This window comes from Kockiozyma suomiensis, assembly GCF_038497685.1.
Source record: "Kockiozyma suomiensis strain NRRL Y-17356 unplaced genomic scaffold V2V93scaffold_19, whole genome shotgun sequence".
Classification (NCBI taxonomy): domain Eukaryota; kingdom Fungi; phylum Ascomycota; class Lipomycetes; order Lipomycetales; family Lipomycetaceae; genus Kockiozyma; species Kockiozyma suomiensis.
This window is the reverse complement of record NW_027117682.1, coordinates 32,424-55,390: the sequence shown is the minus strand read 5'-3', so window position 1 is coordinate 55,390 and position 22,967 is coordinate 32,424. Positions and strand designations below refer to the sequence as shown.

The following is a 22,967-nucleotide window of genomic DNA, read 5'->3' as shown; positions in this document are numbered from 1 at the left end:
ATCCCACCTTATCTTTCGCTCTTTATAATTAAATTCCAGTCCGCGCACAGACAGGAACAGCCTGCGAACACCACACAGCAGCTAATAGCGACTAACAACGACTGAACCCAGGCTCTGGCCGGAAGACGGCGAGTGGGGGACGGCCGGCCGGAGTGCCTTTCGGGGCCCCGCCCCCGCAAATATTAACCAACCTCCGTCCTCTTTCTCTTCCCTACTCTTCCCTTCTAATATTCATTGTCTCCTTCCCTTCGCGTTCTCCTCTCACATTCTCTGAATTTCACAATGCCTCGCTTCATCGGTGCCCTCGACACCGGCACCACCTCCACGCGGTATTTACTCCCTGGTTCTGCTGTACTGTCACATGCACTAACGTCCGGCGCAGATTTATCATTTTCGACGACGAGGGAACTCCGTATGCTACCCACCAAATCGAGTTTGCGCAGTCCTATCCTTTTGCCGGGTGAGTTTTTTTGTCTACTTTTCTTATATATCTTATCAATTTGCCCTCCTCGCTTGTCGGCATGTGCTGACACAATTCTTAGATGGCACGAGCAGAACCCCAAGGAAATCATCGAGAGCGCGCACACCTGCATCAATGGTGCCGTAGCCGAGTTCGTTAAAAAGGGATACAAGGCTTCCGATATTGAGGCCATTGGTATCACCAACCAGCGTGAAACCACGGTATGTGCTCCGGTTGTTTCAATTGGCATTCTCTTCGCCGCTAACATTAGGTTTGGTAGCTCGTCTGGGATTCCGTCACCGGTAAACCTCTCTATAACGCCATTGCCTGGCCAGACACTCGTACTTCTCGTCTCGTCCACGCGTTCAAGGCGAAGCCCGGCGCAGACAAGGTCTTCCATCTGTCTGGTCTTCCGCTGTCGACTTACCCTTCTGCCCTCAAGCTCGTGTGGCTCCTGTACAATGTTCCCGAAGTTGCCGAGGCACACAAGAACGGTACGCTCTGCTTCGGTACCGTCGATACATGGCTAGTATACAACCTCACCGGTAAAAAGAAATACGTCACCGACTCGACCAATGCCTCGCGCACAATGTTTCTCAATATCAACACTCTGCAATACGAGGACTTTCTCATCGACTTTTTTGGTGTCCGTGGCGTTCTCTTCCCCGAACTTATCTGCTCGGCTGACGACTCTGCGTTTGGCGTTATTGAGGAGGGCGCAAACGTCCTTGCTGGGGTGCGTATCTGCTCCTGCCTAGGCGACCAGTCGGCCGCTCTCGTCGGACAAAAGGCCTTTGAGGTCGGTATGGGCAAAAACACCTACGGAACCGGTCTGTTCCTCCTCTACAACACCGGAACCAAGCCTGTATTTTCCAAGAACGGTCTCCTCACCACTGTCGCATACAACTTCAAGGGTGCTGCTCCCGTGTACGCCCTCGAGGGTTCGATTGCTGTAGGTGGTTCGGCCATCAAGTTCTTGCGCGATAACCTCAAACTTATTGACGACTCTGACGAGGTGGGACAGCTCGCGGCTGCCGTTCCTGATGCCGGTGGTGTCGTCTTTGTTACTGCCTTCTCGGGATTATTTGCCCCTTACTGGATCGATGACGCTCAGGGAACAATCTACGGAATTACAAATTACACAACGCGCGAACACATTGCTCGTGCCACTATTGAGGCCACCTGCTATCAGACCCGCGCTGTCCTTGATGCTATGCAAAAGGACTCTGGATACGAACTTAAGGCCCTCAAAGTCGATGGTGGCATGTCGAATTCCGACGTGTGCATGCAGATCCAGGCCGACGTTATCGGTATTGATGTTGTTCGTCCTTCGTACCGTGAAACCACTGCTCTCGGAGCTGCCATTGCCGCCGGTCTCGCTATTGGCGTGTGGTCTGGTCTCGATGATCTCGAGAAGGTCAACAAGAAGGGCGAAACAACTTTCTCTTCCGTCATCACTGAGAAAAAGAAGGAGAAGATGTACAGCCTTTGGCAGCGGGCTGTGGAGCGATGTGCAGGATGGGTTCAAGTTGATGAAGAGGATGAGGATAGACTTACTGAAGAAAAAAGACAGGAGAGCTCGGTCTCACTGTCTCTGAAGTGAACGATTTTCTTAAAAAAGTCCCCTTTGCATTTACTTGTATTTATATTCTCTTTTTCTTTTTATTTTGGCGACTTTTATTATTATCTGAAATTATGTAGATTATAGCAGGGTTTTGGTCTAGCAATTATATAGGAGCAGTATCCCAACTCACTTGGTAGGCATCTCCTGTAGTCATCCTCCACACCCATTTTTCTTCTCCGTCTATAAACAACCGGTACTTGACCGTCACACTCTCCGTATTCTCCATCTCGACTTCGACTTTTCCCACTTTTGAATTCCCGCTAGGTAGATACATGATAGTCACATCTTCTTCATCAACTTGATAATGGGTGCGTATCGGAATGTAAAATTGACTGAATGGACTGGTTGAGAACTCATAAACGTCTCGAGATGTATCGCCGTCAGGACTAGGAAAGCGAATTGCAGCAGCCTCATGTCTATCTCCCGATAAAATCAGCACTCCGCCATTAGCTTCTCGCCACAGCCATTCCAATATTAATTCTCTCTCATGAAGATACCCAGCCCAAGTATCTGTCGTATCAACACCCGCATTCCAGTTCTTCGTAAACGGGATCGACGACACAAGGAATTTCACTGGCGCATTGCGAGACGCCACAAGCCAGGCGTGTAAATCAGCAAGCTGCTGCGCGCCTAGCATCGTCTTTTGAGCGTCGTCGGTCGCGTGCTTGAGAGAACGGTACGTGCGCGTATCCATCATGAAAAAGGGAATACCTTGCCGTGTAAAAGTGTAATATGTCGCATTGTCACGTACTGCCGCTGGGTTCCCTGACGCTTGATAGAGTTTCCAGGCGTCTATCGCGGGCTTGTATAGAGATAACGAACCAGGATCATAATCATTTATAATCTCATGATCATCAAAGACATGTAAAGTCGGTAGTGCATTCCATGCCAACCGCTTCAAATCAGCATATACTTGTCGGTAATGCCGTCTATAACTTTCAGTTGTTGTACCCATCAGCTTTGGTACATCGGCGTACGTAAAGTCGCCTAGAAACATAAAGAAATCAACGGTAGGCTGGAGGAATGCGTGAACTCTGTACCCGCGGATCCTGAGCGGGTCATCAAACGGACTATAAGGTACTCGTCTGTTCAACAGTTAGTACAGCTCTAAGCTCTCATATAGAAATGCTGAAACCATACGCTTTAACACAAGACGTAGCTAAAAAGCTAAAACTCCCAGATCGCTGATCTTCAGGTGCAGGAGTAACAAACGACGAGTTAAGTCCTCCAGGAGCAGAATAAGCATACCGAGTTTGCGGCGTAAGTCCACTTAGAGTCACAGAAGCAGTATAGTCTGTATCCTCAAGTAATCTGCTTTTTGTGACCACATATTCTATCCATCCATCATCACCCTGATCGGCATTCGAAAATACCGAAGTGAGATTTGTGAGAGCGATTGGGACAGGTCTGTATTTCAAGACGATCGATTCAGAAAACGGATCTCGAACGATGAAATGAGCTTCTTGAGAAGAAACATAGCCTATACGACTGAACACAAGTCCAAGAGCAGGCACAACTTTGAATGAGGTGTAAATAAGATCAAGTGCGCAGAGCACAATGCTGAGGTTGGCAAAAGAGGTCAAGAGTGTTAGGCCTGGTCTGTCTGCGTCTGGCGCACCGAGCAAGATCTTCCAGCGCGAGATACTAGCTTTAGTCTGCTGATCTCTGCCAGAAGACTCACGAATTTGATTGTTAAATGATATAATAAAAGAAGTGAGATAAATAGCGGCAAGGGAGTAGAGAATATTTGGGACTGCACTCGACGGGATCTGAGGCTGTTAGAAGAGCTGTTGATCTGTGCGGTTTAACGAAGAAAAGACGTACCCAGCGCAAAAAGATATATCCCACAAGTCGCAACAAAAATGATGAAATGATACAAAGCAGCTCTAGATTGCTCGTCGCCATCTTTTGATGCTACTGTTATTTTGTATATTGCGTGTTTGTGGAGATAGATCCAGCAATATAGAAACGGAATATAGCGTGAGGCTCGTGAGGCTGCTACACTTGCTATCTCATTACTAATACTCATTACTCTACTACTACTCCTCATATACTACCATGGCCTCAATCAGAAGTACCGTCGTAGGTGCGCTTGCCTGCCAAAAGGACTCTTATCTCAAGAAATTTGAAACAACCGTCGTCTCGTGTCACGAAGTGCAGGCTGCCAAGTCTAAGTCAAAGTCAAAGAAGCAACCAGATGCGCCCAGCGATGCAAAGACAGAGTACGAACTCGTGCTCAAAGACACAATTCTGTTTCCGGAAGGTGCGCATGTACCTCATAGTTAGTACAATGTTTGGTAGCTAACGACTACGGCAGGTGGTGGCCAACCTTCGGATTCGGGCGTTATCACGACACCGGAGACCTCAATCCCAGTTCTGGCAATCCGGAGAGCAGTTCTCACAGCCCTGCACAAGGTGCCTATTCCTGTAGCTCCCGCGACACCAGTCGTGCTTGAAGTCGACTGGGCACGCAGATTCGACCATATGCAGCAGCATTCCGGACAGCATCTCATCTCTGCTGTTCTCGACACGATGCAAATACCCACTCTTGCGTGGAACCTCGGAGAGAAGTTCTCCTATGTCGAATTACCTCGCAAGCTCACCGACGAAGAGGTTGCTGCTGTCGAGGACCGCTGCAACGAAGTCATTCGTCAGGCTCTTACAATCTGGGTCGAGATCCCCGACAAAGATCTCGTCAACAAGCAAAAATTACCAGACGATTACGACGCCGATAGCGGAGTCCTGCGCGTTGTGCACATTGGGGACCTTGATGCCAACCCATGCTGTGGCACGCATCTGTCAAACACGCGCGAGATGAACTCGATCGTCCTGTTGCATCAAGTTCCAAATAAGAGTACAAATAGCAGACTATTCTTTCTTATTGGCGATCGCGTGCGCAAGTACGCGGCAGAGAACCATGCGCTTATGCGTAGACTTAACGCAAGACTCTCATGTCAGACAGACGAGATTGAGGCTAAAGTTGCTAGACTGGAGACCTTGCTGCGGGATTCGCTCAAGCGCGAGAAAATGTGGGCCTCTGAGGTTGTGATCAACGAAGCTGTGACAGTCAAACAGGCGCTTCAAGAGCACAAGCGAGCATTCATATATCGCCCCGATGCAGCATTGGATTATCTAACGTCGCTTGTAGGTGAGATTGGTGCATTTGAGGGATTGCTAGTGTTGGCCTGTGGCGCGGTAAAGAGCCCTGGTGCACTGATGGTGCTCGGGGAAGGTGCTGATGTGTTTGCCGCCAGTGTTCGCGAGAGTGGGATTGTTAAAAGCCTGAAAGGTGGTGGAAAGGGCGGCAAGTGGCAGGGAAAAGTCGCAGAGTGGGAAAAAGGTGAGCCGGAAGCGTTGAGGAAGTTTGTCCTTGCTTAGAATGCATATACATCATAAACTGATACAATGCATAATCTTGGTACAATTGCCATATTCAATTTGAAATATGTATTTACTTATATACAATTTAAAGAATATACAATCATGGATAATTTAATCGAGAATCCTTGTGCTTACGCCACTTCTTTCTGGAGTCATCTCTTGCACCATATCTGTATCCAACCTTTCCAGTCTTTGCCGGAACCGCCACCCAGAGTCTATCAGAACTCTCTGAGACCGAGGCATACTTGTGTTTCCAGTTTTGGATCGCCTGCGGCAGCTCCTCCTGCGATACACCGGCAAACGAGGCTCGCTTAACGCCTTGCTCCTGTGCACGCTGAGTATAAAACTCCGACGTTTCAATTCCAAGCACCGCAGCCGCATCTTCGGCAGTGAATTTCTCGTCTTCGGGCATGAGTTGAAAGATCTGCTGCGACGCCTTGCGGGGCTCCACGAACTCGTAGGTGTTGATGCCGCTGGCGTCGTCGATGAAGTATGAGGTCTCGCCTGCATCGTCGGTCAGAGCATTCTGAACCGAGAGCGAGTCGTCGCGCTCTTTGAACCCTTTTTCGGACATTTTTGCGTGAGTGTAGGGGAACATTTTGTACATTCTTTTGCCGAACCGCTGCATGTCGGGTGTGATTTTCCCCTGGTTATTTAGTTAGCATTTTGAATAACGAAAAAAAAAAAAAAAAAAAAAATAAAACAAAATGAAGAGAAATGCAGAAAAGAGATCAGAGAGATAGTTTTTAACCACGTTTTGGTCTTCAAGACTAATCGAATTTTTATAAATGTCTCATCATATTCTCTTGCCATGCACAGTTCATAGAAAACAAGAACATACCTCAGCTTCCATATTCTTTTCAATCTCGCCAAGTTTTATAACGGCCTCAATTCTCTCCTTTTTAATCCCATAATGGGAACTCATTTCGATAATACTCTCTCCACGCTCGTACGCTTTAACGATAGAACTCTTGAGCATATCCGACAACTGCAGTCCCGAGCTAACGTACTGATTAAGCGGGAATGGTCTGATTCGGATATCATCCTTCACAGAACGAGGAATATCACCAAAGAACTCGGTCTGCCACTCAGGGCCATCATAGCCAGGAAGATTAGGTCGCTCACTATGCAGCACGCGACGACCGGGGCCGTTAATTTGATTAGCGCTTCCTGTGTTGAGCCCGTTCATCTTCTGCTCGCGGTCGCGCTTGGACTCGAATGGAAGGTACTTTGGCATATGGTTCCATGGAGCATAGCACAAGTAATTTTGCGAATAGTCGCCATTGACTGCGCGGTCGCCGAAGAAGGTCATCATGTGCGAGCGGGTGACCGGGTTGTCGTCGATGGCAGCGATACGGGCGGTGAGATATGCGTCGCGCGGAACAGAGTATGCACGCTGCTGCTGCTGCATGCAGCGAAAATGACTGCGCTCAAGCTGCGACTGCGATCTTGACAGTATCCGTGACCGCAACATGCTTAGATGTGTAGTGAATGTCTGCTCCGAGGCGAGATGTAGTGAGAAAAAGTATTTTGAGTACAGAAAGTTTGGCTGAGCATAAATATGACTACAGTTTCGTACTTATTTCTACACATAAAACTCAAGCCTCTGCCTAAAAGTTTTCTTCTTTTTTTTTTTTTTCTTTTATAATGACCTTCCAGCGTTTTAACGTTAGAAATATGATGAAACACAGGCGTTGGCTATCGAATGCGGTACGGCTTCCGGCTGGACTGTGTGCATATGACGAAGGCGTTCGGCGCACCTTCTTGTTACGTAAATAAGGACGCTATTCGTGAACTTCTGATCCTCTGCTTGAAATACTGGAGGTCATTACAATACTGTGAATTGAGACAAGTATATGTGCTGTAACATGTGTGTCTTTTGATCGGTTTGTCAACTGAGTGTTGTCAATCAAGAGATGAGAGGGCTGTGAGGGCGGTGAAGTATGAGAGTTGATGCTAGCTATTATTCTGACGATTGATAGGTACATTATAATATAGAGTTGGACATATATCATATCACTACATTACTCTGTATTACTCTTATCTTGGGAAATTTTGCTTTATGCTCCTGTATAGATCACTATATAGTATATCCATATGTATCATGGAAGTAATTGATATATGCAAATACTACATGTCTGCTATAATCTCCTTTAACCCGTGACTCGTTCGATAAATCTTTTTCTATTCAACTGTAACATTACACGCCAAAACAACCCATTACAATACTAATCGTGCCATTTGTCTCTAGTCTCAGTTCAAATATATTACATAAGCTATGCGGCTTGAAGCTGAGGCTGCGTCGCACACCTCCCGGATTCGACTAGCCAAGCAATATCCACAAACCTCCAACCCAGCTTCCTCTCTCACCTTTCTCACTAAATGTCCCTGCTCTCGACGATCCGCAGTAAGGCGGCATCGCTAACGCTTTTTGATGCACCGCGAGCCTCTGAGCCGCGGCCGTCGCGCGATGAGGTCTTTCAGCAGAACTTCCGTCTACCGCCGGACGCGGTGCTCGAAGCTGCCATTTCGATCGAGCTCTCTCTTGACGCGTCATCGTCCATCTTCTTTGCTGGAAAGCTCATGCTTTCACAATCGTTTCTAGCGTTTGAGTCGCTTGAGCCTCGTGCGTGCTCTTTCGCGATCCCGCTCGTCGCCATGAAGCGTGTCGAGCGTCTCGCGTCCAAGACCTATCTCTTTGCCCTCTACATTGAAACCATGCATGGCCACAAGTTTAATCTCCAATTTGTCGGTCTCAGATCGCAAATTGAGGATTTTTGTGGACGGTTAAAAGCGAATCTACGGGCAAATATGCAGCGAATGCGTCTATTGCGTGATTTCCTGCCGACCTTGTATTCAGAGTACATGCTCGCCGACCCGGCAAAACAGCACAACAATTCTCGGGAGCCACCTCCAGGTGGACTCGGTCAGCTTTTCAAGTATCCCGGTGATGCGCGGAAGCTACGCGACAAGTCCAAGCTACGGCTATGGGCAGAATACATGCGCGATCACGGCCGCAACCTGACTGTTGTTCGCCTGCCGACGTTCCAGAAACTGATCCGTGTCGGGCTGCCGAATGTGCTACGAGGCGAGATTTGGGAACTCACGAGCGGATCAATGTTTTTACGACTGACAAATCCAAATTTGTATGCTGATTTGCAAAAGGAATACGCAGGACGGACATCTTTGGCTATCGAGGAGATCGAGAAGGATCTTAATCGCTCGCTGCCGGAGTACCCAGCTTATCAATCAGAAGAAGGTATTGAGCGGCTTAGAAGAGTGTTGACAGTGTACAGTTGGAGAAATGAATCAGTAGGATACTGTCAGGCTATGAATATAGTCGTTGCAGCTTTACTCATGTATGTATACGTCCTTTTTTTTTATATATGAAAGATCGGTTGAGACTGACGGTGAATCACAAACAGCTACATGAGCGAAGAGCAGGCGTTTTGGTGTCTCTCGATACTCTGTGACCAACTTGTGCCGGGATACTACTCGCAAACAATGTACGGCACGCTACTCGATCAGCGCGTATTTGAAGCTCTTGTCGAGAAAACAATGCCAATCCTTTGGGAACACCTCGTAAAGTCCGACATTCAGCTATCTGTTGTCTCGCTACCGTGGTTTTTATCACTATACGTCAATTCCATGCCATTGACTTTTGCATTCCGCATTCTAGACGTTTTTTTCCTCGAAGGTCCCAAAGTGCTTTTCCAGATTGGTCTTGCAATTTTGCGAATTAATGGCGAAGAGCTACTGGACGTTAATGACGACGGCTCTTTCATTTCAATATTAAAGGATTATTTTACTCGGTTAGGAGACTCCGCGCATCCGACCTCGCAAAACGATAAGCTGCGTGAGGTGACAAAATTCCAAGAGTTAATGGTAGTTGCATTCCGCGAATTTTCAGTGATTACAGAAGATATCATTTCCGAGCAGCGACGAAAACACAAGTCTAATGTGCTGGATGGAATCGAGAACTTTGCTAAGCGCACACAATTGCGTAATCTGCATAACACGGGCAAACTGGTCACGGTAGACTTGTCAAACGTATATGATCGATTTTTCCAGGCGCTGCAGTCATCACGTCTTGGTCTTGGTCCAACAAAGACGTTGATGGATATCGAAACATTTCAGATTTTCATGCAGGGAATCGCGACGTGGGCTGTTGAACGACATGACTTTCTTTCAAGGCTATTCCATCGCTGGGATACTGAGTTGCGAGGTGGGTTGTCGTTGCAGGATGTCGTGACCGGTTTGGCGGCGGTGAAGCAAGAAGACATAATGACGTCGATGGCGTACTTTTTTGAGCTGTACGACGAAGATGGGGATGGCAAGGTCGATCGGGAAGGGATATTACAGATGTCTGAGGGACTGCTGTTTATTACGCGAAATCTTACTCCGAGAATTCTGTCCGACCCTCACGAAGCAGTTGTGTCGCCTTCTCCTGAAGCTCAGGCTGATCTGCAAAGCTCAAATAGCTCGATCACCTCGTCATCAACACCAACGCCGCCGCAATATGACTACCTTTCCTCTGTCTCGGCGTTTATTCAGCGCGCGTTCGAATACGCTACTCCGGATGATTTACCTACGCAATTAATTGATACACCATCTGATAAATCTAACGCCGCGCTAGATCCTAATCATCCGCTTCATATCACGCTACCGACGTTTCGCATGGTGGTATTAGCAGACGAAGCATTAGAGCGGTTTTTCGCGCATGATTTTTCAGACTCGATACGGTTGATGCCTGCTAAAGGTGCGATTAGACAGAAGGGCACGCTGCGGGAATTGTTTGATAGTTTGGTTTCTGATAGTGTGCGTGTGGCTGGTGAAGTTAAACGGCGTATTGATGATATGGAAAGACAAGCTAGAGAGCAGCAGGCAAGAGAAGACGCGATGGCGATGCGGGCTGCCGCTGCACAGGGCGAGAGTTTGCATGTGCAGCAGCAAATCCTGCTCAAACAGCAGCAACAGCAGCAAAAGCGGGAAGAAGAAGAGGAAGAGGATGATGGAGCAGATGTGTTGGAGGGTTTGGAGATTGATGTTCCTGAGCCACGACCGGCTTTAGAAATGTAGTCTCTTATTTTTTTTTCTCTCTTTGGTTGGCGCAGAGTAGAAATATGCTTTGAACTGGTGATGAATCTGAATTTTGTAGCAGATGAGATACTTGGAGTTTTCAGTTTATATGGTGATTTTGTTTTGTTTTGTTATATGTGTGCGTCTTTTGTCTGTTACAGGTTTATATATAATACCAAAGGAACTTAGTTATTTTACAAAGAAAAATAAAATAAAATAGATAAATGAATCTAGTAATCTCGACGCAAAAACCAAGCAACCCACCAACTTATAAATCCAAAACATATAGACAAGCTGATAGCAGCGATTGTAGACGACGATGACCAGCCCATGAACGTTTTAATATTATCGAATTTGAATCTTCGTAAGCCGCGGAAATTAGCTGTGCCATTCACATGTGCAGAGCCAGCAATCGGCTGTTTTCGAAGAGCTGAAGAATTGGACGATGGGTTTTCTAAAACAACCATACTACCGTCTAATTTGTCAGTCTTGATATCATCAGCGTCATCAGCATCAATAGCATTATTGAAATCATCATCAATATCTCGGATCCGGAACGCTTTACGTAAAGCGACGCCTGGTAAAGCGGCAAGTTTGCGCGTCGCACTCCGTCTTTCGCGCTCTAGTCTGGCGGCGCGAAGTTTCCTTTCTCGAGCTTCTCTTGCGCGAAGACGCTTTGCCCGCGCAGTGCTGTCGGCAATTTGTTGAGCGAGAAGCGAATCGAGGTGGGTGTAGTCTGCTGGTTGGCGAACTTCTTCGAGTTCGATATAGTCGAATTCTTTTTCTGCGGCTGCTGATGAGCGAGATGAGCGGCGGCGTCGACTAACTGTGTACTGTTTTCTGCTGTTGTTGTTCATATTGTGATTGACTGTTTCCTCTATCTCGAGCGTCTTTAAGACAGAGTACCGGGGAATATGCCTCCATTGAGGCAGTAGCGAACTAGGTGGATACTGTCGATATAACGCCAAAGCTCTTGAAGTGGCATCGGCGATAGCAATCGGCAGCGGCGTCGGAAATCTCGACAAGATTGCTTCGAGCATTTGTGCGTCCTCACCGTCAAATTCAAACAGCTCATCCCGACGAGCGATGACTATGACAGCGTACAAATATATAGGCATAGCCATACTATCTGATGCAAAGAAAAAATCAAAGATAAGACTGATATCGGGGTACGATTCTATTACATGAGCAAAGAGAGTGATCACTGCGGCAAGCGCGTGATGTGGCCGGATCTTAGACAGTAAGGTGGCGAGAGGCTCGTCAACTTGTGCAAGAAGCGGAGGAATTAATCGTAGATGGTCCACTGAGGACTCCAGATCCGGCATCATAAAGTCACGAAGTCGTGTAAGAGCCAGATGCTCGAGAACAGGTACGGCGCGACGCCGACCAAGGACGAGAAGAAGTACCTGTGCAATATCATGTAGGCCCTGAAAGTATGCCAATGATGGATGTAGACGAAGAACGTGCACAATCAACTCATACAATGCTTGTCTGTCTGCTTTCAGCAGCTCACCTGAGGCTCCGGTGGGATAAAAGTTGAATGCACGGTCGGTATCGAGACGAACTTGGTGCTCTTCAGAGTGCTCGGGCAGCAATGACTCCCAATCCGGATCCACGAACGCGTCAGCATCGCATTCCAGTAGAATCGGCCCTTAATATTCTTTCTATCAGCGATTGTCTTTTGTGAGTTATCAGGAAAACAGCTACTCACAGGCAAGTATGCGCAAGTCGTCAGATAAGAGACCGCCTTTACTTCTCGCCAACCTCACCAACGCAGACCGGTCCCCAGAGACAACAGCAGCCCGCACAGCAGACTCTTTGGTGTGCTCTTCCTTAATGTGCGTACCTGATAACTCTGCCACGAGCAGTGGCGGGTCCATCGTCAAGCTGTACTCTTAGTCTTTGTTCTTATTTCACGATGTGGCCGAGTACCCGCAATAAACGCGGTCAATGACGTCAGTCAAAGTTACGTTAGCGCAACGGCAAGAAGCTTGGGTTTCGGGCAGAGTGAAGAGGATGCACTCCGCACTTTAGAAGCTATTCAGGAAAGTACTTGTTTATTTGCAGTTTTTGATATTTCGAAGAGCGCGGCTGTTTGATAGTCGTGCAGAGTCGTTTTAACTACGTCACAAACCAACAAAGAAAAGTATTATCGTTATCAATCGCGAGTCGCAAGAGTGTTACTCTATTTCACCGTTACTTCTGAACAGTCCTATTCCTTTACCGAACACATCCGAGTAAGAATATCAGAGACGGTCATCAGCGCAGACATATCTTCATAATCATCACATTCATCATAATAGCGGCATCATGTCGGTCGCTTTCGCAGATAACCTGCCAACGCCTCCCTCACCGTCCAAAGAGACCTCACAAAAGACATCATCGCCGCACCCCTTACTTCCTCTGAATGACGGCAAATTCCACCTCTTACTCGCAGCTTCTGGCTCAGTGGCTTCAATAAAAATACCTTTGATTGTCGAGAAACTATACCGCATCTACGAACCCTCGCGGATCTCAATCCAAATTGTCGTGACTTCTTCAGCTGAACGATTTCTCCCCGCAGCAGATAAGCCTCTACCGGCGGCTATCAAAGTATGGAGGGACTCTGACGAGTGGAAACACTGGAGTGATCGCTCGGATCCGATTGTGCACATTGAACTCCGTCGCTGGGCGCACTTGCTCCTTGTTGCACCGTTGTCTGCCAATACTCTGGCCAAAATCGCCGGCGGACTCTGTGATAACTTGCTTACTTCTATAGTACGGGCATGGAACCCCGCTGTGCCAATATTACTTGCTCCAGCTATGAATACATACATGTACACTAATCCAGTGACAAAACGCCATTTTCGCATCATCGCCGAGGAAATGGAATGGATTGAAGTTCTTAAACCGGTCGAGAAAGTGCTGGCGTGTGGCGATATTGGGATGGGCGGTATGCGAGAATGGTCTGACATAGTTGAGATTGTAGCCGCTCGATTCAAGCCGAATTCGTTTCCTCGCAAGAATGAGATGCCGGCTGTTGATAGTTCGGGTCTGACTCATGAGAAGGTTAGACATCAGCCGGTGACTGCTGATCTGACGGGGCATATCAGATTTGAGGATGAGCTTGAGGCCGAGAGTAGTGCTAGTGAAAGTGGAATGTTTAAGGAGTCTCATACGGCTGGTTAAAGGGTGTTATTTTTTATTTTTTTTATTTTTTTAATTTTTTTTTTTCAATTTGTTCTTTCTGTGGAGTTTTTATATATTATATTTGTGATACATGTATAGGTTTGCGGGTGTACTTACTACTCCTTAATCTTAGGTTTGGTGTTTGATGAGGAAATAAATCATTGCTTAATTTCATGGAGCCGCTATTTAATCTACAACTTCGCGCTCACACTCTTATACTCGGTCGCCACATCACCTTTACGCTCGCGCAATAGTCGACGCAGAATCTTTCCCGACGGGCTCTTGGGGATCTCGCCAAGAACGACAATACCACCATACAAACGCTTGTGCTTTGCCACCTGTGCGTCAACCCAGCGATGTACTTCCTGTGCACTACCCCCGCGAGGCATTACGACGAATGCGCGGGGACGCTCGGTTGCTTCGGACTCGGACCAGTGGCCTATAACTGCTGCATCAGCCACGTCTGGATGACGCAGGAGTAATGCTTCGAGTTCGGCAGGTGCAACTTGGAATCCCTTGGACTTTATCATCTCCTTGGCGCGGTCGACGATCGTGTAGTATCCGTCCTTGTCAATCATTGCGATATCTCCTGTGCGCATCCAACCGTCGCCTATAAGCGTCTCACGCGTGGCAGTCTCGTTCTCAAGGTATCCCATCATGACATTTGGTCCTCGCACGATCAGCTCGCCAGCCTCGCCGACCGGCACATCTGTAAGCTTTTCCGGATCTACCAGGCGCGCCTCGATATTGGGCACGAGGGTTCCGATCGTTCCGATCTTGCAATCGGGACGATTTGTCGGCATCGCATGCGTGACCGGACTGGTTTCAGTCATACCGTAGCCCTGACAGACGCAGATTGTGCCTTCGCCCAGTCTTTTTGCCACAGCCGCCGCCAGCGACTCGCTAAGCGGTGCCGCGCCGCTGATGAGCACTTGCAGGTGCGTGGCCGCGTTGGGGTACTTGTCCACGACGGGGGATTTTGCGAGCAGAACCATAATCGGCGGTACCAGGTTAACGTGCGAAATATGATATTTTTCGGCTGCAGCGAGGAATTCTTCAAGGTTAAAGCGCGGCATGATGATGAGCTGCGCGCCGAGGTAAGGAGTTATGAAAATGTGTGTCTGCAGGCCGTAGACGTGCGTCTGGGGTAGAAACCCGGCGTAGATGCCGAATTGCGTAAACGTGTTTTGCGAATGAGCGATTGATTGCAGGATGTTATTGGCAAGATTGTAATGCGACGTCATGACGCCCTTGAATTTTCCGGTTGTGCCTGAAGAGAAGCAGAGATAGGCCAACGTGTCGCGAGACGGTCTGTCGAGAGGAAGCGGATCGCCCCCAGGCCCGTTGCCGACGTCGATATCGGACACGGCTTGCTGAATTAGGTCATTAAACGACACGATCTTGCAATTTGATCCCAGATCCGCGCGACACTCGTGCACGACGTTGAGCCATTGTCCGTCCATAGCGATGACGACGCCGGCATGCGCCGTCCGCATCTGCTCTGTAAAGTCATCATGCAAGTATGCCGAGTTTACCGGGCTAATGACGCCGCCGGCCCAGAGGATGGCGTGGTGGAGTGCGCCAAGGTAGAGGTCATTGGGGATGAGGAGACCGACAACGGTGCCGCGTTGCACGCCGTAGAGCTGCTTGAGAAGTACGCAGAGAGCACGCACAAGGCGGAAGTGGTCTGCGATTGTCAGTGTCTTGCCAGTGGCTGCATCAGTCATGAGCGGGCGATGACCACGATAGGTGTGGTAGGGAGAGGAAAGAAGGAGCTCGGGCAGCGAGCCATGGAAGAGGGGGATATCTGCTGTGTGCGAGCGGTAGATAGTCATTACTGCTTAAAGATGAAAAAGAATAGAAATAGAGAATGAGGACTCTGAAAGGAAAAAGAAGACACTTCGGGGCAGATATAATCGGCCCTCGGCAGCCTATCGGCTCCGGCGTCCCCGCATTTCCCCGCGATCTCTGTAATTAAAGCGATGAAGATCAGGTCAACAGAAGTACGAGTAGATGACCTAAACTCCTAGATATGAGAGTCGTTAGAGAGAGCTTGGAGATGAGAACAGAAAAGTAAATTGCTGTATTTGAAGAAAAGAGTGGTTCGTGGATGGAATATGTGTTGCATGAAGAGGTGGTTAGGCTTACGTCATCTCATATTCTTGAATGTATTTTACAGCTATGACATTTAACAGATAAATAAGCAGTAAGAAGTAGACAACAATGAATAGAATTATAATAGGAAGACTTCAACTATTTAGTACAATTTTACAGTCATGGATTGAATTATTTGCTTCAACGCAAAAGTATAGCATTTTAAAGCTCGGCAATTCCAAACAAGAATGAACACACAAATAAACAAACTCAGTTTTTCTTTGCAAAGATCTAGGCTCCCAGCTGTCAAATTTCCAGTTAAACTCTCTTGAATTAGAGATGAAAGGGGAAAACGAGAGTCAAAAGACATCAAGTTCCAAGCTTCCCGACGCCGAAAAGCAAACAGCTCAAAAAGCACTTGTCCTGTGCTCAAACTATGTCAATCAACTGTCTTTTCTCCAATTCTAGACTCTTTGTTATTGATTGCTGTATTTGATCTGCTTGTTTTCCTGTCGTGAGCAAAATGCCATAATATTATTTCTTTCAGTCTTTTTTTTTTCTTCTTGTCTTCATCTTGTTGGGTAGATGGCGGACTCTGTCTCGGCCACCACTATCGACTCCATCAAAGAGATAACGTTCGGTTCGGTATGTCATTTTTTTATTTCTCTTATTAATAAGACCACGATTAACAGTCGATTCACCTGCAGACTGCAGGTATTGCAGGAAAACTCTTCGAGTATCCATTCGACACTGTCAAAGTTCGGCTTCAATCGCAACCTGATGAGTTGCCTTTGAAATTCCGCGGCCCGCTTGACTGTTTTAAGCAGACATGGCGGAAGGAAGGTGTTTATGGGTTTTTCAGGGTATGTTTTGTTAATTCTACATAAATAAATGATTCTAACTGACAGCGCAGGGCATCTCTTCACCATTGATTGGGGCCGCGGCTGAAAACTCGTCCCTATTCTTCAGCGTATGATTTATTATTTTCGTTTCATTTTATAATCCAATCAATCAGACAGCTAACAGAAGAAAACCATCCCAGTATCGTCTCGCGCAAAAGACGGCTCGGTCTCTAGTCTACCCATATGTTCCCGCATCCAGCGACCTACCAATGCCGGCCTTACTCGTCTGCGGCGCTATAAGTGGCTCGTTTACCTCTTTTATACTTACCCCGGTTGAACTTATAAAATGCCAAATGCAAGTGCAAAATCTGCGCCTTTATGATTCTGCTACACGATCGTCGTCGCCGTCAGCATCGTCATCTATGTCTACACCAGCTGGAGCACGCGCGCTGATAGTTCAGGTATATAGAGATCATGGAATCTCTGGTTTTTGGCGTGGTCAACTGGGTACTTTCTTTAGAGAGACAGGTGGCGGCGCGGCCTGGTTCGGCACATACGAGTACATTGGCGCGATATTGCGTCAACGTCGAGCAAGTTCAGTTATCGCTACTCCTAATAGCGATAGCGGAGGAGGAGGAGGTATCGGTGATGCAGGGAATACAATGACCGAGTCCATGTTTGCTGGTGCGGTGGCCGGGATCGCTTACAACATTTCGTTGTTCCCAGCCGATAGCGTCAAATCTCGGATGCAAACCGACGCCGTCCTCTCGTTAGGATCTGATTCGAGACAGCACCGGCAGCAGAGTGGATTTTGGACCGTTGCTAGACGCATGTATAGTGCTGGTGGAGTGGCGGTATTTTATCGCGGGTGCGGCATGACTGTCGTCCGGAGTGCGCCGAGTAGTGCAATCATCTTTTTAACTTACGAGTATCTGAAAAAGACGTGGGGATAAGCTGTCTAGTCTCTTGATGTCTTTCAATATAATAGATGCAGACAGCTAACAAAGAAAAGCAAAAAAGCAAAGCTGGGCAGAAGATTACAAGTACATGTACTATAGCATGATGATCCTTGACTGGTTTCTGCTATCAGTAGATTATCCTGCACCTTATTGTCTTGCTTTATTATCATGAACACCCGATAAGGTACTGCCCGCCAAAGACAAAGGCACCTCATCTCTGGGGCCAGCTCGGCTAAATTTATTTTGTAGTTGCCTCATTAAATATGCTTATGTAGATATTGGTAAAAAAAAGAAAATGTGCTGTATAAATTATGGTTACGGTATCTGTCTTGGCTACTCTTATCGAGTTGTTAGTTCATCGATAATATGCTTATCGGCTGGTACTCGAGTTTGACATATACACTCTGCCCTGCATGATATCTGATTCTGTTCATCTCATTTATCTTTCGTTTCTTTTGCAACCGGATATTAATCTTTATTTAAGAGTCTCCCGATTAAATTCATAGATACATTTTTACGCAATTAATGATTGATTACAGTTCAAGCTGTGCAGCTATAATACAGCATAGATCAATGGACGATCTACTTTGCACCGCACCGGTTTCAGTATGCACAGCAAACTGCTCTAGAACAGACAACCCCGCCAACCAATCTGCATCGTCCGGCCTGTACCTTTCCTACTGCAAAACCTCAGTACCTCGTTTATTTTCTCGACGCTGATAACCACTAGTTATGTCACTTCGTACCTTCTGCCCCTGTTCTCTGTCGGCAGTTATCCGCTCCTGACAGCTTGAACTAGAGAATATATCAGCTCTTAATCCTGTCGCTTACTTTATTGCATTGTTGTGTGGCACTAAGGTTTTTTCTCATACCTAGTTTTCTTTTGGCTTTTGGAATTCTTAGGAGAAAAGAGAAAAGAAATGGCATTCGGAATCTTTAGGCTTCAACAAATTGTTCCTGGTAATGGCGACGACGGCCGTCCGCCTCCGGTGCTGGAATTACCAGAAGATGCGCGGAAACGTGAGCGTTCTATTAGCGAGCGTGTGCTGATGCGCGTGTGGGATTCGTTTGGTAAACATGGCGAGGAGAGAAGTTTCTTGTTGAAGATTGATGCGTTCTTGCTGTATGTGAATGTTTTTTTTATATTAGTAAACCAAGTTGAGAATATGGCTAATATTCGTGGCAGGCTATATATTGTGCTGTCTTATTTGATCAAGACTCTTGATTCGACAAACATCAGTATGTTTTATTATTTGCCCCAGATAAGGCTGAGAGCTAATTTTGAATAATAAGACAATGCGTACGTGTCAGGAATGAAAGAAGATCTGTCACTATATGGCAATGAGTTGAATTTGTTTTCGACATTTTATTCGGTCGGCTATTTTCTTGGCTCGGTTCCTTCTCAAATTCTAATTAATCGCATACGTCCATCTATTGTTATTCCAGCAATTGAGATTGTATGGAGTATTGTGACTATGACTACGGCGGCATGTCAATCGGCAAAGACTATTTACGTCGTCAGATTGTTGATGGGATTACTAGAGGCTTCGATTTTTCCTAGTTTCAGTCATATTATCGGAAGCTGGTATACGCCAGAAGAACTAGGAAAGCGATACTCATTGTTTTATATGGCACAGCCGCTGGCGAATATGTTTTCGGGATATATTCAAGCTGGGGTATATACTTCCATGGACGGACTCGGAGGTCTTCAGGGATGGAGGTAAGTTGGTTATTTCTTTTTTTTTTATATTCTTATTGTGGGCTAATGAGAAAAAAAAAAGATGGCTATTTATTATTGATGGGATTGTATCGGTTCCGATTGCATGCTACGGATTCATTGCATTGCCAGATTACCCTAACCAGTGCCACGCAATCTACCTCAACTCGAGAGAACTACAAGTTGCAAATATCCGAATGCTCCGCGCAGGTCGTAAGGCGCCCGAGAAGATTACAAGAAAGAAATTTTTTGCAATGTTCAAGACTTGGCGTCCGTATGTCTTTTTGCCATTGTATAACTTTGCGTTGCTGTCGATGTACTTCAATTACTTTAATCTTTGGTTGAAGTACCTGAAGATTTACTCTGTTCAGCAAATTAATGTGATTCCTACCGGAGGATACGCACTTGCGCTCGTGATGGGATACGTACTTGGAAGTATCTCGGACACAATTGGCAAACGCTGGCCATGCTGGGCATTTGTGATTGTGCTCCAATTTACGGGCTGCGTGATTCTTGCTATTTGGCCGGTGTCGTTTGCGGCTAAAATGTTTGGATTCCTGATCGGATTTATTGGATACGCGGGATTTCCACTTATGCTGACCTGGTCATCTGAGGCATTTCAAGATGATCCAATGTCACGAGGAGTCCTTGTCGGTATGGGAAATTCGGTAAACATGATCATCGGATTCTGGTGGTCAATTGTCGTTTATCCGGCCGTTCAGGCGCCAAACTATAAAGGTGGATACAAGGTCATTGCGGGAATAATCGGCCTGCTTGCTATTTTTGTTTGTCTATTTGGATACATGTGTAAGCGAGAGGAACGGATAAAGGGAGCAGTCATCAACGCTTACGGTCTCGCCGTCGCTCAATCTGATTATGATGAGATGACTGAGCAAGAGCTGAACCTTGTAAGTCGCAAGACGGCCGAGGTTCGCGATAGTGATGCCGAGTCTGCTGAAGTGCTAGAGTCGGAGAAGAAGGTGCCGGATCATGTCGTTACTGAAATCCATGCTTCTGCTTGAACTGTTTATTCTTCATCAAATATATTTAAATACTACGCCATCTACAAGATGGAAGCCGCATGAACAGCGGCGTTGGGTAGATAATCAGAGCCTTCAATGATAAACAATGACGAGTGAACCAAGGCAGGGATTTTAGTATTGTGAATATCTGGTGACAAGAGCATCGATGAAGAAGCGGTTTTAATCATCACTACTTTGCTGTTGATGTTTTCTCCTTTTTGCCGCTTGAGAGACAATTCGAACAATTTGCCTCTAACAACTTCAAAAACGACAATTGCGGTAAAAGTAAATTCTGCGGGCTTCTCGTGATCTAACAAAGATTGCTCCTTGCGACCTATCCAAGATCGTTGTGTGCATTTCCAAGGTAGCCTAGCCTAGTCGACGTCTATTGTCTACCGACTGTTGAAAAGAGTAGAGTAGCCGAGTAGCCGCGCTGAGTGAGGCTGAGCTTGGACCCTAGAGGAAGAGCCCAAGAAGCAGAAATTATTCCGAGCGGGCTAGTTGAAGATATATGCGTAGCATGTGAATGAAGCATTTTACGCGAGAGCTGGACTCTAAATGACGAATGATGAAGAGTAGAGGAGGAGAAGAGAGGAGAGGAGAGGAAGAGAGGAGAGAAAGATTAATAATTATCAGAGGTGGTCAAATTGATACCAGAGTTCTGGACTGAGAAATATATAATAGCTCTTGCAAGCAATCTCGTACAATATCTTGCATAAGTTAGCACAAGATATGCAAAGATACTGTAAGATATTGTAAGCAATATACTGAGAATAGACGAACATGGATTGAGTAGTCACGGATTAGTCATCGGCAGGGCAGTCCGCGCGAGACAGTCCGGTGCGGGGAAGATGCTCCGAGAAGCGATCAGATTGCTAGCTTTCGTGGCTTCGGCTGCTCGGCCTTGGATTTGCCATATTTCTTCTGCCTTCTCTCCTCTTTTTCTGCTGTATCTGTTCTCTATTCTTGTCTCTCAGCCATATCTATTAGCTACTCTCCTTCTCTTCTCATATCATCTGTCATCTCTCCTCAATGTCAGCCAAGATCCAGCTCAACCACATCGCTCACGTCTACTATACGCACAAGAACTTTGACAAGCAGGTCCAGTTCCTGGCTGATTTTGGCTTCCAAAAGGAGAAAGTTGTTGGCAAGTCAATCTACTATCGCGGCTATGGCCCTGAGCCCTTCGTCTACGTTCTGACCGCCGGCGACGAGGACGCGTTCGGTGGTGCCGCTTTCGCGGTCGAGTCCGAGGAAGACCTCGTTCTTGCCGCCGCGACCTTGCCCAACGCTACTCCAATTTATGAGCTTACAGATGCGCCAGGTGGTGGAAAGTGCGTGACCTTCAATGATCCCGTCGACGGATTTCCGATGCATCTCGTGTACGGCCAGACGATGCGCCAAGTCACTGAGTTCCCCGAGCGCGACTTCAACTTCCCCATGCACAAGCACCGCGACGTCAACAAGTTCCAGCGCTTTGAGAAGGCGCCGGCTCCTGTTCACAAGCTTGGCCATTTCGGCATGTGTGTCACTAACTTTGCAAAGACCTATGAATTCTACACTTCCCGCTTCTCCCTTGTTCCATCTGATGTATGTACTTCTTTCTTACTTTTTCATTTGCACTTTGTAGTGCGTCATGCCAACTTTGCACCTTTCTAGATCAACTTTGACCCCTCGACCGGCCAGAACATTGTCGCATTCCTTCACCTCGATCGCGGCTCTACCTACGTCGACCATCACTCGTTTTTCTTCTTTGAGGGACCAGTCTCGCACGTTCACCACTCGTCGTTCGAGTGCCATGATTTTGACACGCAGGTGCTCGGACACGACTGGCTGCGCCACAAGGGCTACGAGAACTGCTGGGGAGTAGGCAGACATATTATGGGATCGCAAATTTTTGACTACTGGTTTGATTCTTCAAAGTTCATTCTCGAGCACTATGTTGATGGTGATTTGGTCAATGAAACTACAAAGACGAACAGAGTCGCTGCCTCGCCTGATGGTCTGCATGTCTGGGGTGAGTAGCATTCTCGACAAAGTAGAAAACAAAACGAACTCACTAACTTTTTATTAATCTAGGACCTGATCTTCCAGAGACTTTTCTTTTGTAGTGTCTTTTTAGTTGGTTAATATGTTTTGTCGTTGTCATGAGGGAGGTGTTTTTTTTTTTTTTTTTTTTTTCTTTTTTTTAAATTTCCATAATTGTCAAAAACCGAGATATCTGAATAAAATAGCTTTGTAATAAGATCCAATTATTGACATTGAAAAAAGTAGAGTACACAGTAAATAATGCAAATGCCCACCAGTTGCAATGACATTATGCAGCCGCATACAGAACGGCTGACAGTTGCATAAAGCCCCGGTGACAGAATAGGGTTCGGAGTAATTATCGAGTGCGGTATGGAAAAAGAGACTGGAAAATGGGGAATAGTAGAGAATAGCAAGAAATAGCAAGTAGTAAGAATATATTTCTGATAATAGAGTTATGTTCCAAAACACACACAGAATAAAAACCGATGCATAATTGAATTCAAAGAATAAGTCGTTATGCTGGTTTTCAGCATATCAAGTTTGCATAATCCAGCGAATCAGCGCAAACCTAAAAAAACTAAAACTAAACA

General features: G+C 46.6%; 11 protein-coding genes across 11 annotated transcripts; 7 read left to right on the top strand and 4 right to left on the bottom strand.

The window, feature by feature from the left end:
- The first annotated feature begins 183 nt into the window (after window positions 1-183).
- Window positions 184-2,125, top strand: V2V93DRAFT_104518 (uncharacterized protein). Its single transcript, XM_066906730.1, has 4 exons — window positions 184-329; window positions 383-460; window positions 543-681; window positions 741-2,125. The coding sequence occupies exons 1-4, from the start codon at window positions 283-285 to the stop codon at window positions 2,061-2,063; spliced, it is 1,587 nt and encodes a 528-aa protein (XP_066763116.1). The 5' UTR covers window positions 184-282; the 3' UTR covers window positions 2,064-2,125.
- On the bottom strand, window positions 2,114-4,038 carry V2V93DRAFT_376263 (PhoD-like phosphatase-domain-containing protein). The gene is made up of 3 exons (XM_066911699.1): window positions 3,909-4,038; window positions 3,225-3,853; window positions 2,114-3,169 (listed from the first exon to the last, which is right to left on the bottom strand). Exons 1-3 carry the CDS (start codon window positions 3,987-3,989, stop codon window positions 2,188-2,190), a joined length of 1,692 nt encoding a protein of 563 aa, XP_066763115.1. The 5' UTR covers window positions 3,990-4,038; the 3' UTR covers window positions 2,114-2,187.
- On the top strand, window positions 3,921-5,572 carry V2V93DRAFT_376262 (Threonyl/alanyl tRNA synthetase). The gene is made up of 2 exons (XM_066911698.1): window positions 3,921-4,345; window positions 4,400-5,572. Exons 1-2 carry the CDS (start codon window positions 4,143-4,145, stop codon window positions 5,460-5,462), a joined length of 1,266 nt encoding a protein of 421 aa, XP_066763114.1. The 5' UTR covers window positions 3,921-4,142; the 3' UTR covers window positions 5,463-5,572.
- V2V93DRAFT_376261 (mitochondrial 37S ribosomal protein mS45) lies at window positions 5,504-6,964 on the bottom strand. The gene is made up of 2 exons (XM_066911697.1): window positions 6,307-6,964; window positions 5,504-6,111 (listed from the first exon to the last, which is right to left on the bottom strand). The coding sequence occupies exons 1-2, from the start codon at window positions 6,937-6,939 to the stop codon at window positions 5,566-5,568; spliced, it is 1,179 nt and encodes a 392-aa protein (XP_066763113.1). The 5' UTR covers window positions 6,940-6,964; the 3' UTR covers window positions 5,504-5,565.
- Window positions 6,965-8,048: 1,084 nt separating this feature from the next.
- On the top strand, window positions 8,049-10,544 carry V2V93DRAFT_329426 (rab-GTPase-TBC domain-containing protein; the record flags this gene model as incomplete). The annotated part of the gene is made up of 2 exons (XM_066907626.1): window positions 8,049-8,824; window positions 8,891-10,544. The coding sequence occupies 2 exons, from the start codon at window positions 8,049-8,051 to the stop codon at window positions 10,542-10,544; spliced, it is 2,430 nt and encodes an 809-aa protein (XP_066763112.1).
- A 162-nt stretch (window positions 10,545-10,706) lies between these two features.
- On the bottom strand, window positions 10,707-12,465 carry V2V93DRAFT_376257 (rab-GTPase-TBC domain-containing protein). The gene is made up of 2 exons (XM_066911696.1): window positions 12,256-12,465; window positions 10,707-12,195 (listed from the first exon to the last, which is right to left on the bottom strand). Exons 1-2 carry the CDS (start codon window positions 12,422-12,424, stop codon window positions 10,775-10,777), a joined length of 1,590 nt encoding a protein of 529 aa, XP_066763111.1. The 5' UTR covers window positions 12,425-12,465; the 3' UTR covers window positions 10,707-10,774.
- Window positions 12,466-12,557: 92 nt separating this feature from the next.
- On the top strand, window positions 12,558-13,894 carry V2V93DRAFT_376255 (flavoprotein). The gene has a single exon (XM_066911695.1). It carries the CDS (start codon window positions 12,855-12,857, stop codon window positions 13,710-13,712), a length of 858 nt encoding a protein of 285 aa, XP_066763110.1. The 5' UTR covers window positions 12,558-12,854; the 3' UTR covers window positions 13,713-13,894.
- On the bottom strand, window positions 13,802-15,822 carry V2V93DRAFT_376254 (uncharacterized protein). The gene has a single exon (XM_066911694.1). The coding sequence runs from the start codon at window positions 15,545-15,547 to the stop codon at window positions 13,904-13,906; it is 1,644 nt and encodes a 547-aa protein (XP_066763109.1). The 5' UTR covers window positions 15,548-15,822; the 3' UTR covers window positions 13,802-13,903.
- Window positions 15,823-16,284: 462 nt separating this feature from the next.
- On the top strand, window positions 16,285-17,613 carry V2V93DRAFT_104530 (mitochondrial carrier domain-containing protein). Its single transcript, XM_066906731.1, has 4 exons — window positions 16,285-16,451; window positions 16,514-16,669; window positions 16,720-16,776; window positions 16,849-17,613. The coding sequence occupies exons 1-4, from the start codon at window positions 16,392-16,394 to the stop codon at window positions 17,599-17,601; spliced, it is 1,026 nt and encodes a 341-aa protein (XP_066763108.1). The 5' UTR covers window positions 16,285-16,391; the 3' UTR covers window positions 17,602-17,613.
- Window positions 17,614-18,656: 1,043 nt separating this feature from the next.
- V2V93DRAFT_329343 (major facilitator superfamily domain-containing protein) lies at window positions 18,657-20,346 on the top strand (the record flags this gene model as incomplete). The annotated part of the gene is made up of 4 exons (XM_066907622.1): window positions 18,657-18,730; window positions 18,794-18,846; window positions 18,901-19,327; window positions 19,389-20,346. 4 exons carry the CDS (start codon window positions 18,657-18,659, stop codon window positions 20,344-20,346), a joined length of 1,512 nt encoding a protein of 503 aa, XP_066763107.1.
- A 1,032-nt stretch (window positions 20,347-21,378) lies between these two features.
- V2V93DRAFT_361400 (oxidoreductase) lies at window positions 21,379-22,457 on the top strand (the record flags this gene model as incomplete). The annotated part of the gene is made up of 3 exons (XM_066908161.1): window positions 21,379-21,936; window positions 22,006-22,363; window positions 22,426-22,457. 3 exons carry the CDS (start codon window positions 21,379-21,381, stop codon window positions 22,455-22,457), a joined length of 948 nt encoding a protein of 315 aa, XP_066763106.1.
- Between the last annotated feature and the right edge of the window lie 510 nt (window positions 22,458-22,967).